Genomic DNA, 15038 nt, shown 5'->3' on the forward strand with positions numbered 1-15038 from the left:
TAAATATATTCTAGAAATTCATTACACATAGAGTGAAATTAATCTAGAATAAACATACTTTTCAGAAGGTCGACATTTCTGTATTATAAATCCTTTTTCTGATTGGTTGTGTGTAACATTCTAATATTTTGAGATACTGGATTTTTTATTCCATGTCAATCAATCATCCAAAAAAAAAAGGCCTGACATATTTCACTTTGTGTAATGAATCTATGAAAGTTTAACTTTTTGAATGGACTTTCCATGATATTCAATTTTTTAGATGCACCTGCAGACTGCTCACTGTCAACTATTTTATCATAAAACAATGCAGGGACATCAAGAACAATTGGCAGAGAATACATCTATGAATTGAACTGCCCCCTCACTTACGGTTTAAACTAGCAAGGCATTGTGGGAAAATGGGCCGTCTTTTCCATTTTTACATCAGTAAATCTGTGTTCGATCTTTGGGTCTACTTCTGAAAGCTGTGGGCTGGCACTTAACAGAATTACTTACACCTGGCTTGACAAAGCAGCCCCTTTACATCCTGGATTGGCGTTTATGCAACTGACTAATCCAAAGTGCCCAGGCTAGACTTTGTCAAGGCTGGCTTTATCAATCATCCTGGATGTCTTTATTCCAGTTTTATGCAATAGGCCCCAGATGTTTACATGGTAATACTAAAGTAGAATATGAATAGTGTGGATGCAGGAGGGCTTCAGATGCTGCCAGAGGAGGGACCTGATCCACACCGTCTCGTCTCCACCAGGGAGAACTGGAAGAGGAAAGACAGACAGACAGATTCATTTGTCTAGAATAGAGAGCTGAAAGGAAACGTTGGTACCTTAACACAATCCCTGGTCCTTTGATAACAGAGTGAGGTCTTTCACTGAGGCAATGTCTCAGCATGACCAGCTGTGGAAGTTAGCATTACACCTTATGAAGGTACAGCCAATAATTGACTATTGTCACTATTTATTTCGCATTCACAGCACTGTTACCCCTCTACATACAGCACACATTGTACACAGTTCAGCTAACCTGATCAGCTGGGCATCTGTGGTGTATGCGTCTGTTGAAAGCAGCTCTGCTATAACATGCATAGACTTGGATATATTTTCAGACACAGGTTTTGTTTTGCCACTAGGTTATTACTACAGGGTCTGGCCACCAACACTGGTCTGTTTGGGCTGGAGTTGGACCTCAGTAGCTGTGAGGTACAGTACACTCAAAAACACAATTTTTTTTGTTCATAATCATAGACAGAAGAAGCCTATGTAAATACATGATATTGTGTGTGTGTGTGTGTGTGTGTGTGTGTGTGTGTGTGTGTGTGTGTGTGTGTGTGTGTGTGTGTGTGTGTGTGTGTGTGTGTGTGTGTGTGTGTGTGTGTGTGTGTGTGTGTGTGTGTGTGCGCGCAGCTATGTTCAGCAGGGGCTCAGGTGATACAAGAGCACATCTCTGAAGCAAGGGCTATCAGAAGTCTGGATATCTCTGACAACGGTATGCACAACTACACTCACACACACACAGACACACCATGGCATTATTCCTTTAGACCAAATGGACAATAAACCTACAGTCCCAACACTCATCTCAGGATCCAGAAATACACGTCGTCGCCCATAAAGTTTGAATACATTTTTTTTTTACCTCTTCTCGTGAAATCTCATCCAAACATATCACGGTGAAGATAAAACCACAGTTAAGCTTTGCATACTTTGTATTCATGCTTAAACACAATTGGGGTAATTGACCAATAAGGAGGGTTTTGTTTACATTTTTGCACCTTGGTCAAATGAGCGCGAAACAAATATTTGAGGGGATTTCATGCATAAGAATGTCCAATAATGCTTTCAACAGGAGCACAGTGGTGGACTGATGCGATTGGCCACTACTGCTTCAGCTGCATGTTCATAATCTCCTGTTAAACCATACAGCACCTTTGTGCTCGGTGTGTGGCAACAAAGATCTAGGTGTTTATGAGCAAATGTTATTATTATTATTTCGCTGAGCAAGATCAAATCGTGCCCGAGGCTATACATAACAGATTTTTACCAAAATGAAGTTACACAAAGAGAACGTGATACAGATTTCAGAATGATTTAAAATAAGGAATGTTCAATTAGCTTTAGATATTAAATAAGCTATGCAGCTGCCCACCAGCTATTGATTCGCAGTTCATCTCTTCATGTTGCCTTAATGTTGACTAACGTATAAGCCTAAACCCTCTCTTCCCCGTGTGGCTTCAGGCTTTGAGAATGACATGGTGACTCTGGTTCTGTCTGTGGGCCGATGTACCTCTCTGAGACACCTGGCTCTGGGGAAGAACTTTGCCATGAAGTCCAGGTGTGGAAGCTAAACACAGCCATGTTGTTCCCTCACTGTTTTGACTCTACAGTCTCTACCGACATGCAGCTCACTACATCGATGTACAGTATTTAAACCAGCAGAAGGCATGGTGGCCCCCAAGGCAGCAGTTCAAAGTCAAACACTCAAGGTTATCACAACACATGCCCTACGTTCCAAATCACATACTTTTTCTTTCTTTCTACATACTAAAGTACAGAAGAGTTTTAGGGCCACAGGAGAGAAAAAAAATCAGTTAAGGAAGATTCTTTTTCATTTTGTCGAGAAATGTCAAGAATAAAGACGAATACTCCAAAATACTATTGAAGTTAGTGGGGCATTTATGTATTTTCAGCATACTACAATTGACGTGCATGTATTGGGACGTCCTAAATCTTTTTCTGGCATACTAAATAGTAGGGAAGTATGGTGTTTGGCATGCAGGGATAGAGTCAATAGAGCTGCATGTATGACAACGTGTGCATATGTAAGACCTAGGTCATATACAAACTTCTGTCAACTTAAAAACCAACTGAAGTCATTGCTCTTTTTGTCTGTAAGAAGCAAAAATGGATTGAAAAATGTCAGGACTAATCGAAATTTGAACTCAGTGAAATCTCTCTAAACGGTACACTCTATCTACCCAGCTGCCCAAAGCTGTGAAGTGACTTAAGGAATTTATTTAGCAAACCATTATTTACCTTTTACAGTCAAGCACTTTGTAAAGTCTGTTACAATATGGACTCTTTGCTAGTCATTGCTATGTGGTGTGATGTGTTCTTTTTGTGTGTAGCAGGGCTCTCACTGATGTGCTTCAGCGGATAGCTCAGCTCATTCAGGATGAGGAGTGTGTGAGTGACACTTCTGTTCATTTCCTTCACTCTCTCTCATTCTTCTTAGCTCTTGATCTCAGCGACATATTCTTTTTACAGTGCATTAGGTAAAGTACAGGAGTGGATTGTGGATGATTTACACATGTACTTACTGTATGTAAAACAGAATGGTCATCAAAATGAAACAGAATATAATACAATACATCTTCTCAATGTAAATGTTTTTTTCCCCCAATGTTCATAAGAACAGAAGCTTTAATGTATTCTACATGTCGTGTGTGACGTGTGTGTGTGTGTGTGTGTGTGTGTGTGTGTGTGTGTGTGTGTGTGTGTGTGTGTGTGTGTGTGTGTGTGTGTGTGTGTGTGTGTGCTCAGCCATTACGGTCTCTGTCAGTGGTTGACTCTAAGCTGAAGGCAGGCACACACATCCTGCTGAGTGCACTGGGCGGCCGAGCTGCCCTTGACACACTGGATATCAGTGGCAACAACATCGGAGACACTGGAGCCAAGATGCTGGCCAAGGCCCTGGTAAACAACACCAGATTAAGGTGTGAACACACACACACACACACACACACACACACACACACACACACACACACACACACACACACACACAGTCCATTATTTACCACCTCTTAATACTCTTTAGCTTTAGGCTGTGGCTTTACTGTTTGCCACTAGATGTCATTGTTTCATTATTTGAGACTAACATTCAGTATTTGATCAATTGCATGAGAATTGTGTTGGATGTGTTCACTTTGGCATTTGGTGGTGTAGCATGTTGTTCGTAGTGTGGCCCTGAGAGCTCAACACAGAGCAGCTTTACAAGACACATAGACACAACACAAGCGTCTAAAACAACCTATTCACCAATTTGAAAACGTGGCGCACTAAAGCTAATGTCATTAGAACACAACCAATGACAGAATGCTGAAAGTAGAACAGGTAGATGGTCTATTTCTATATTGTAACGTTGTGTTTTTTCTCACTGTGCCAGAGAGTTCATCTCACCTCCAAACACATGCATGACGAACACTGACTGAGAGCAAAACATACAGTACACATGCAGTACATAATTAACTTTGTCTTTAAAGATTTCATTTATTTTTCATATAAATCGGTATTTTTTTTATTTTAGAATAATAATAAAAACACATTTTGCCATTACTGGCTGTGCTTAAGTTTATGTCAAGAGTAAATAAGAAATGCAGCAATTTACTTCAATAATCTTTATTTTTTACCTTTATCTTTGCATTATCGAAATGTACGTGTGAAAAATTAAATCCACAACATTCCAGGACTCCAGACAATTATAATGACAATTTTAAAAAAACAACGTTTACGTGTGCACTTTGTCTGGCTATAGTCTTCAATACTCTCAAAATTCAGTAAATCCGAAGTATTTCATTACTTCACATTCTGCATGGCTGTGTGTGTGTGTGTGTGTGTGTGTGTGTGTGTGGGTGTGGGTGTGGGTGTGTGTGTGTGTGTGTGTGTGTGTGTGTGTGTGTGTATGTGTGTTCCCTGTTTGGTTATCGAACAGACATATTGACAGAGGTCTTTCACATGGACAATATTTCTCTGAGGGTACAGTGTCCATGTTTCCATTACAAAAAACCTTTCTATATCATTTCATTTTTAATTGTATTGTAAATATAAATATTCTGCTTAAATGTTCTGCAGTATACATTTCAGTATGTTTACTACTATACAGAAATGCACAGAATTGTCCCTCTTTCTCTTCTGAATGTGTTTTTTTAACCATTTTGATACCAGTGTTAGTGTTTGAAAAGAAATGTGCTTTCAATGTGTGTGTGTGCGTGTGTGTGTGTGTGTGTGTGTGTGTGTGTGTGTGTGTGTGTGTGTGTTTGTGTGTGTGTGTGTGTGTGTGTGTGTGTGTGTGTGTGTGTGTGTGTGTGTGTGTGTGTGTGTGTGTGTGTGTGTGTGTGTGTGTGTGTGTGTGTGTGTGTGTGTGTGTGTGTGTGTGTGTGTGTGGAAATGAATGAGAAAAGAGTTCATTGCTTTTGGAAACTGTGCACATTAAATGCATTTTGTGTGAAAGAGATGAAAGATTATTCACAATATGCTCCACATCCATTTATCTGTGAAAAAGTTTTGACAATGTGACTGCGAATTGAAAACCAAACTAAGCTGCGGTGCGTTAAAGGTCTCAGGATCCCAACATACTGTACACCTGTCAATCACGCACAACACTTCTAGCAGGAGTAGCATTGTGACAGCGAACGTCCATTTAAAACATTGTTCTCTCTCTTTCTAGGTCTCTGGCATGGGATAGAAACAATGTAACAGCCAAGGGTTTCCAGGATGTGGCTGATGCCATGGAGAGGTAACACACACACACACACACACACACACAAAAACACACACACACACACAAAAACACACACACACACACAAAACACACACACACACAACAAAGTGTAGTTAACACCTTTCAAAATCCCCACCGACAGCAAACTATCTGCATTCTGATGGTGGCGTGTATTCTCTGCAGGAACTTGTCTCTGCAGCAGCTGTCTCTGCCCCTCGCTGATGTCACACAGAGTTGCCGCAGCAACCCTGACAGAACCAGAGAGGCCCTACACAAGGTGTGTGTGTGTGTGTGTGTGTGTGTGTGTGTGTGTGTGTGTGTGTGTGTGTGTGTGTGTGTGTGTGTGTGTGTGTGTGTGTGTGTGTGTGTGTGTACAACCTATCAGTCCGTTTAAACATGGGACTGCTTGGGACACATTCTGTATGAGACATACACCCCCCCTGGCTCTGACATCGCTCTATACCAGTTTTTCAAAGTGTGAGAGAGTGAGCCCCCTCTCAGAGAACAAATTTCAGCGCAGCCCCCCCCCCCCCCAAAAAAAAATCCCTGTGTGTTTTGAAAGATCTTTTAATTATTTTACAAATTTAAACATATTTTTGAAACATTCTAAATATTTTTGTGCGTTTTTAAACACATTTTTTAATACATTTTAGCATCTTAATCCAGTGTTTTAATCCTGCTTCCTTTACGCATGGATAGTGACTGAGTGTGCAGCAGAGTGAGAAAGATAGGCAGACAGACTTGCCCGAATTATTGACTAGTTAAATGTCATTCACACACCCAGTGTTTTTTCGCTAGTGCCTCCAATGTCCTGCTGGAGGAAAATAGTAGCCAGTGGAGAACCAGACCCTCCTAGGTGGGTCCGGAGGTATGCCCCCCCGGGAGATTTTTTTTCACCTTTTTAAAGTGAAATGCATGAATCTGGTAGCCTGGTGCTACCAGACCATCGTACTTCTTTTCATTTGTACAGAAGTGTAGACTACTGAAGTGAAATGAAAATTGCGCCCCCCCTGCCATAACCCCGCGCCCCCCCCCCACAGTTTGAAAACCACTGCTCTATACAGTTATACATGTGTGTAGGTCCTGTTTGTGCATGGCTGTTTTTCAGGCATGGTTGAATTTCCCAAAAGGGAATCATTAATTATGTCTTCTTCTTCTTGTCTTCTCCTTGTCTATGTTCTTCCATTTCTTCTCCTAATTATTTAGGTTGAATACTGTTGTATATACCAGGCATTTGTGATTTCACACTTGCAGTATGCTGTCTTTCTGATGTAAGCATTTAGAATGGGGCTCACACTGTGGCATACTATGGGGCGCTCTTTTTTTCCCTTCTCCCATCACTGCGTTCTGGTCACTCACTATTGTTGTGGCAAATTATTCTATTACCAATATTCACTGAATAAATAAACTGAAGAACACCAAAGAATGTCTTTTAACTATTGTACTTGCAAGGAGAGAGGCCAATACATAGGATTCTTTGAACATGCACTGGAGAGTGCTAATTGCCTATCTGCAGTTTAGAGGAACACCTGAGTTATTATAGAGCCAGTCCATAGAGTCATCACTACGTCAGTTCACTTGCAGAATAGAAGTCAGTTTTAGCTAACATCAAGGTTAAACTATAATAATGAGCTATGAACAGGATAGGTACATTGGGCGTCAGGAACAGAATCTTAAAAGGAAAAAGGGAGTTTGAAAAGGCAGATAGCATTCTGCAAAATCATGTTTATGTTTTCAACTCACATTTTAAACAATTGTGTGTGTGTGTGTGTGTGCGTGCGTGCGTGTGTGTGTGTGCAGATTCAGCAGTGTTTAGACAGAAACAACCAGAGACAGTCTGACAGGGTGGAACCTCAGCAAATGTTTGGAGCTCAAGAATGTGAAAAGGTTTGATTAACTTTGCATTTTGACTTGGTATTATGGCATTCATATGGTTTCTGCTTGGGGGGATATACTGTACATTATAACAGCACTGAATATAGTACAAGATTTTGGATAGCATACAGGGAACATTGCACAAAGGTGGAGCTATCTGACTAAAGCAAATCTAATCATTAAAACAATGTTAAAACCATATTGGCCCATATGCCAGTGTCTTCAGCTGTGTGTGTGTGTGTGTGTGTGTGTGTGTGTGTGTGTGTGTGTGTGTGTGTGTGTGTGTGTGTGTGTGTGTGTGTGTGTGTGTGTGTGTTGTAGCTCCAGGGTCTATGTGGTCAGTTGGAGGAGAGTCTTCAGCGTGTGACCCACTGCAATATACAGGAGAAGCACCCTGACATCCTCACAGCACAAGAGGTTCTGTCCGACAGCAGGGAGGCATTCAAGGTACAGCACACACTTACGTCACACACACAGGCTGTGTTCGGAAATCCATACTGACGTCCTACTCATACTCATTTAGACGTGAATTTGATTATGTGACGGTTTGGGTATGCGAGTTTGGGTATGCGATAATTGCCCGGATGAGTACTAACTTCCGGGAAGATTTTGGGTATGGATCGATTGGATACTTTTCCTACTCAACCGCCCCACAATGCATCGCGTCTTTTCAAACGACAAGGAAGTTTTTTTTTTATTCTTTATTTACAATTCTGCATTTCCTGCACAACACAGGACTGAATGTAAAAATCTAGTTCTATATCTAACCTGTGGAGGGCGGCAATACGCTAAACAGCGTCTAAACGGCCGGAATCTTATAAGAAGAAGACATTCTTTATTGTTTGAGTATACTTCAGTGTGAATGTTTTTCGACGCACCTCGCAAACACAATCGATCTTTAAGTAGACAGTATGTAGTATATAGATGTTGAGTATGTAGGAGGGAGGACGTTAGTATGGCTTTGCAAACACAGCCACACTGCACACTCACTATGTCATTTTGAACCCAGATAATCAACTAAACCACACTTTAAGTATATAGGAATGCAGTCCAATACAACAGCTCAGCCATGAATTTTTGCTAAACATTTTACTAAACCTCCAAAACCACTGTTTTCCAACTTACAACCAATTTATATGGGAATTTAGTTTTGTTGTTTTGTTGTTGATTGTGAAATAAAAAGCTTGAATGGCAATGTCAGAGAGATATAGCCTATACTGTATGTTCTAACAAAACCTTAAAAGGTTGTGTGTTTAGCACAGCTGTTGAATGCATTACATTATATGATGTAGGTGTACCTGATGAATTGAGCGTGAAGTATAAATGATGCTTTTACACTCATGTTGTTGTTTGTGCAGCTGCTCCCCTCTCTGTATGAAGCAGGCAGGACGTGTGCCTCTGGTGGAGACTTTGTCAACTGCATCCTCAGTGACACTGCTACTGCTCTGACCAATGAGTTCAATAGAGGAATACAGGTAAACGTCTAAATACACCCACACTGTAGCATTTAGCCAACAGGCCCAACCACAGGGCAGCATACAGTGCAATGCGCTGCCCACACAGCTTCCAATCAGGTTTATTGTTTCACTATCTTAGAAATGATGGCTAGAACATGGTTATGAGGCCATGTAGTTTGTGTTTGTAAGACACTTAACTCCAAAACTGCTCAGGGGGCGCTGTACTATGGCTGACCCTGCGCTAGGACCCCCTCCACACTGTGGTAACTTGTGAGGGGATATGCGAAAAGACCAATTTCAATGTAACCAATGATTAATAAAGTAGCTTAACATAACTTGGCATGCTGAATTGCATTTAAAATACCCATGAACCATTTTTATTATCACTTTGGTTAGGCATACAATTGGTGTCTGTGTTCCAGGAGTCGGCTAACGGTCTGATGCTGCGTGCCGAGGCAGTGTGTCCGCGGCTGGTCCAGCGCTCCAGTGTGTGTCAGTGTGTGTCAGACTGTGTCTCCAGCCAGAGCAGACAGGCACACACCTTCCTGAGGAGCAGAGTGGTGGAGCACACAGGGCAGCTCATCAGCAGCAAACTGCGGTAATCACATCTCTTGTTAGACAAGTGTGTCATTTCAGCCAAGTTTAATGAACCTCATTTACTCTGTGTAATCACCTTAGAAAACTGTGTGAGAATGAGAGTGTGTGCGCAGTATGTCTTGGATAGATAGAAGCAGATGTATGGGGGATGTAGCTCAGTAGGTAGGGTGGTCGTTCCACAACTCCGGGGTCGCTGGTTCGATCCCCCCTCTCCCCGCCACATGTCCAAGTGTCCCTGGGCAAGACCCTGAACCTTAAAAAAAATTGCTCCCGATAATTAGCTTGCATCCTGCTGCTATCGGTGTATGAATGTATGCTCCAGTTGTAAGTTGCTTTGGATAAAAGTGTCTGCTAAATGACATGTAATATAATGTAATGTAATGTAATGTAATGTATGGTAGAATCAGGAATGAAAAGAAAATGGAAAAATTAGCTGTCAGCAACATTATATCATTAGATTCACAATTTTTCAATGATGTGCTGCACATTTAATCAGGATTAGAAATGCTTAACACATCATGGATGTGACAGACAGATATACAGTATGTGAGATGTATTGGAGTGCTTTCAATTATTTTAATTGATGATTAATGTATTAATTTTGATTATTTTAAATGCATTTTTTGGAATACTTATGTATATGAATGATCCTATATTAAGGTTTAATTTCTCTAATAACCAATATTTAAATTTTTGTCTTTCAGTGAACTGAATGAAAGCCTCAGTGTGTCTCTGGCTGAAAGCATCATAGAACAGGTTGTGCAGGATTTGACTATGGCACAGGACAAAATGGTAAATGTGTATTGTGTTTTGATTTTCATTTAATGACACATAAGTTTACTCCTACTGGACTCAGTTGGTCATTGGCAATGGCAATAGTAAGGTACAGTTCAGAATGTAGGTAATTATGCTGGTTTGCTGTCTCCTGTACAATGAAAGATTAATCTCCGTTTCATCACTGTGCGTCCACTTTATACAGTATATAAGGATGTGTAAGCCTAGCTTAGCACAAACACAGGAGAGAGGGGGAAGCTACTACTAGCTCCTTTCAAAGTCAAACAATACACATTCCAATAAATCCAACGCATCTTCTTAATGTCACTGTGTATGAGATGGTACACAAGAATATCTCTTTAGATGGTGTCCTGCTTTACATCCCTTCAAACCAGCAATAGGTGTTATCACTCATCCTAAGAAATATTCAGCACTGTTATCGTTACTATCTTGCATTTTATTAGAAAACATTAGCACATGCTTTTTTTGTTGATACACTGTACTGTATGTGTAAATATGGTCCTCATAATTGGGGATGTTTGTCTTTCTTTACTGGTCAGGATTGCCTTATAAAAGAGAACTCAAGCATCGCTCTCAAAATCAACATTCCAGAGCTCCGACTGGTTGACTGCAACTTCCCAACTGATGATGTTAGAAACACCCACCCACAAACATTTATCCATCCATCCATCCATCCATCCATCCATCCATCCATCTATCCATCCATCCATCCATCCATCCATCCATCTATCCATCCATCCATCCATCCATCCATCCATCCATCCATCCATCTATTCAATCATTAATTTCTCCTGTCATTCACTAATGTTTGTTATTCTCCTTATATTGACTCTGTCTTTTATCAGTACAGTCCAGCATTCTGGAGGGACAGTTTCCACTCCAAGAGCCTGAGGCCAGCCCCTTCAATTAAAAGTAAGATACAACCACTAATAACATGTGATCCATTGGTGTCTCTCCATCTCTTTAGCCCATTGAAACAGTCATTCTGGCATTGACGGAACAATTACTGTACGCCGTTCTCCCGCAATTGTCATTGTATTTTGCGCTGTAGTCAACTATAGGTCTGTGTGCATAAGAGGTATCAACTGATTTAACTTATCCTGACCAACCAGAACAACTAAAACTTCATGCCCGCCATATTTAGAGACAACGCTACTACGAGACATCATCATAACATAATTCCTGAACGTAGCAATCACATCGACCAGCCCAAATACGCTGGATAGATCGTGTTTGGTTTAATAAAGCAAAGCCAGAAGCACCACGTGTAAAAAAATACGACGTATCTGACACTGTTGTTGTTGTTTTTGTGCTTCAAGCTAGCGCTAGCCTTAGCTGGGAGGGCAGCGGCATACACCGACTTATATAGTGATCTCATAACGTGGGTCTCTAGCCCGTGGAAAAGTTAACAGTTCTTAAAAGGTTCCCAAGTTGATTGGGAAGATTTCTGAAACTACTTGTGTCCAAGTAACCAGGATACATAAGACTAGAGATGGCAGGCTAGCAGCTACGTTTGAGTGGTGACTGCAGTTAATTCACACCTTTTGTTATAATTCAAGAGCCTAAATTAAGAAAGTTGAGGGGCAATAATGAGTCATTTGAGAATATGAAATGGTCACTGTGAATCCAGTGCACACATTAAATAGCTTGGCATGACTGCGGTAAGCTATTTGAATCCACTTGTAATATGAGAGCAATGCTTTATTATGCTCATTTTACCAACGTCTATATGTGTTGTACTACTGCAATGATCCAGTATGAAAACAGAGTTCAAATGTAAATCTTAACCTCCTATGTTGAATTCCATGTTTCCCCCCTTGTATTCTGTGTGCCATACTGAACCATCCTGTGGCAGACAGCTCTGTTTGGCTAATTGGAGCATGGCCTGTTTACTCTCACACCAGTGACTTTCACCAGAGAAGATGGAGGAGGGGAAGGTTAAGGGGGAGGGAACATGGGGGGAATATAGGTGCTCAGATTCCCCCGACCCCATTAATTTTGTTTGTTTGGGTGATAGCTTTGAAAGAGGTCATTATAGAGCAAATAGCATCCATCAAAAATAATAGATTGCTCACTGTAATTTGGCGTTTCTGTTTTGGAAGATGTAAGTCATAAAAAGATGACCAATTTAGTGTCTTAAAAAAGCAATTTTTTATTTCTCAAAATGAATTAATGTATTTGATAGACCTATGAAATATTTAGACCCAATGTTAAGTGAAATATTAATAACAATGAAGGGTTGACCATGTTAGCATGGTTAGCATGTTGTACCTCTTCTTGTGTGTATGACTGTGTTAGAATGCTGTGACAGGCTGTTTGCAGTACAGTGTGATTCCTGCATCCATCTGCTGCTCTGCTTGCAGATTCTTTCTCTCCTTTATATCTCCTTTGTTCTCCCTCTTTCCTTAGTCCCTCGCTCCCCCTCTCATCCTCTCCTAGCCCCTGACTCCCCTCTTTCTCCATACCTCTCTTATACAGCTGTGCCTGCCCTAGATCTACACACAGTAGAGTGCAGGCACGTGCACAGAGAAGACTCAAGGAGGGCCTTGGGCCCCTGCTTGTGTGCCCCCAGTGTCTCAAAGTCTTCTTGATTTCAAAAATAAAAATATTCCTGAACCTTTGCAAAGTCCTACCCCCTGAGCTGGATCTTTTTCTGGGGTAAGAAAGGTTCCGGGAACTACAGTTTAGACCCTGGTCCCTGCTGTGGAAACACACATAGTTCCTGTAAAGGTTCCTAGTTCCGGTAACTAGTTCATGCGATGGAAACGCGGCTTTAGACGCTCAAGATTTTCTGGGGGAGAACCCTCCACTAACTGTTTCTGCCCCAATGTTGAAACCTTGGGCCTTGCAGGTTTACACTTTTTTAATTATGAAACGAGGCAAAACAGCACAACAACAGACTTTTACTGTTATCCATAAAATAAAAGGATCAGTAGGATTTGTAATTTCCTCAATATTAACCTCTGTGAGCTGTACTTGCTAGAAATCAATCTAAATTTTATCTCAATCCAAGTCTAATTTACATTTTAAAAAAATCCCTTTCTTACTTAAATGTTGGAAATACAAGTCAGATAGAGGAATGGCACATCATTAAGACAAATTCAAAAGGGTTTCTGTTTAAATGACAATACAATTCAGGCCTTTTTTTGCTTGAGCCCCTGTCCCCCAAAATGTCTGTGCTATAAGCTAAGGGATGCTCACTGTGTGGGCTGGATTTCTCCATCTCTCCATCCTTCTGTCTTTCACCCATGCCTCTCCTCTCACTCTGCTTCACTCTCAGGTCTCCAGGACGCAGACTGGGAGCAGCAGAGCAGGGAGAGGGAAGCAGAGAGAGAGAGAAGGTGTGGCCTGCCTCGGTCGCCCGCAGCAACCCCCCTGTCAGTCCCCAGACCCTCCCCCTCCCCGCCCCTCTGCCTTGCGGGATGGAAGGGGAGGAGGCAGTGTGATGCTGCAGCAGGAGCATCGTTCATTCCCCTTCAGCCCGTCTTCTCCGCTGCAGTTCCAGAGCGGGAGGCTGCCGGCCGTGGACACTTACCCAGGCGAGAGGCTCCCTTCCCTGGCTGCGGCCCGAGCACAGGCCCCCTCCCCGGGCCTGGATCCCCCGCTTCGCTAATGGATCCTCTACCCACACAGGGACAGACTCTGAGACACTACACTGCCTCCAGACCGCGGCCGCGTCGCGCACACACACAGCCCCCCTCCTTCAGGCCTCAGGTAAGAGCACACACATATCCATAAACACTGACCAATGACAACATACACACACACACACACACACACACACACATATATATATATAGCCTACGTATGCAAATATAATCATGCAGCAAAATACAGCCACAGCAAAAGGTACAAATGGAGATGCAAAGACCGAATAATAAGAGATGGAAGGAAAGGCGAGATGGAAGAAGGATAGCAGGAAGGATAGATGCAGTAGGAAGATAATGACACGACTACACAGGGATCCCTGAGGACACAGCCATGAAAATGAAGAAAAACAAAACAATATGGTAGAAAAAAGGGAAAGAGAAGAGGAGACGGTGGAATTGAGAGATAGAGGGTCTACTGCTCATATAATCTATCTATCTATCTATCTATCTATCTATCTATCTATCTATCTATCTATCTATCTATCTATCTATCTATCTATCTATCTATCTATCTATCTATCTATCTATCTATCTATCTATCTATCTATCTATCTATCTATCTATCTATCTATCTATCTATCTATCTCTATCCTTCTATCTCTTTGACTTAATTATTAATGTTTTCCATAAATGGGGGTCTCTTTCTCTGTGCTGTCACTATGTCAATGGGAGAAAACATGGTTTATCTTTATCTGTTGTGACCTTGCGAGTGATTTGTCTATTTGATAGAGACACATTAAGTGTCAATTTTGACTTGTTTTGTTTTACACAATCAAATTTTAATTTGTTTAAATGAGAAATAAACAGTAGAGGATGTACTCTTGTGTCTGGCATAGATCTGCCAGCCCTGTCAGTGAGTGATGAGATTTGATGATTAGATTTTGATCGTGTATTTAGCTATTTATTGTCCAACAACAAACGTCCTCTAAAATACAAGACATAACTGACATTGGCTTAATCTTAAAGCATACCGGCTCATTACATTATGAGTATTGTAATAATGGCCGGAAAGACAAATAGACAAGAGAAGAGTAAAAGTCTATTCAGTTTCCATGTCTGGAAGGTTTTAATAGAAAGTAACAGCTAATAGTCGCCAGATAACCTCCTAGCTTACATTTTTGCTTTACTTATTCTGGATAATTCTCAAATGTGTTGGATTTAGGAG

General features: G+C 41.3%; 1 protein-coding gene across 1 annotated transcript in view; it reads left to right on the forward strand.

Moving 5' to 3' along the window:
* carmil2 (capping protein regulator and myosin 1 linker 2) overlaps window positions 1-15038 on the forward strand; it is a gene marked incomplete at both ends in the record, with an annotated part of 44326 nt that overhangs the window by 14996 nt on the left and 14292 nt on the right. The window contains 15 exons of the mRNA XM_080027702.1: window positions 1130-1199; window positions 1404-1485; window positions 2235-2331; window positions 3128-3182; window positions 3540-3712; window positions 5446-5514; window positions 5683-5776; window positions 7300-7386; window positions 7759-7821; window positions 8733-8849; window positions 9254-9429; window positions 10133-10220; window positions 10763-10852; window positions 11069-11135; window positions 13504-13937. Coding sequence (XP_079883828.1) covers window positions 1130-1199; window positions 1404-1485; window positions 2235-2331; window positions 3128-3182; window positions 3540-3712; window positions 5446-5514; window positions 5683-5776; window positions 7300-7386; window positions 7759-7821; window positions 8733-8849; window positions 9254-9429; window positions 10133-10220; window positions 10763-10852; window positions 11069-11135; window positions 13504-13937 — 1762 coding nt within the window. The remainder of the gene's footprint in view (window positions 1-1129; window positions 1200-1403; window positions 1486-2234; window positions 2332-3127; window positions 3183-3539; window positions 3713-5445; window positions 5515-5682; window positions 5777-7299; window positions 7387-7758; window positions 7822-8732; window positions 8850-9253; window positions 9430-10132; window positions 10221-10762; window positions 10853-11068; window positions 11136-13503; window positions 13938-15038) is intronic.

This window comes from Ammodytes marinus, assembly GCF_949987685.1.
Source record: "Ammodytes marinus genome assembly, chromosome: 5".
Lineage (NCBI taxonomy): Eukaryota > Metazoa > Chordata > Actinopteri > Uranoscopiformes > Ammodytidae > Ammodytes > Ammodytes marinus.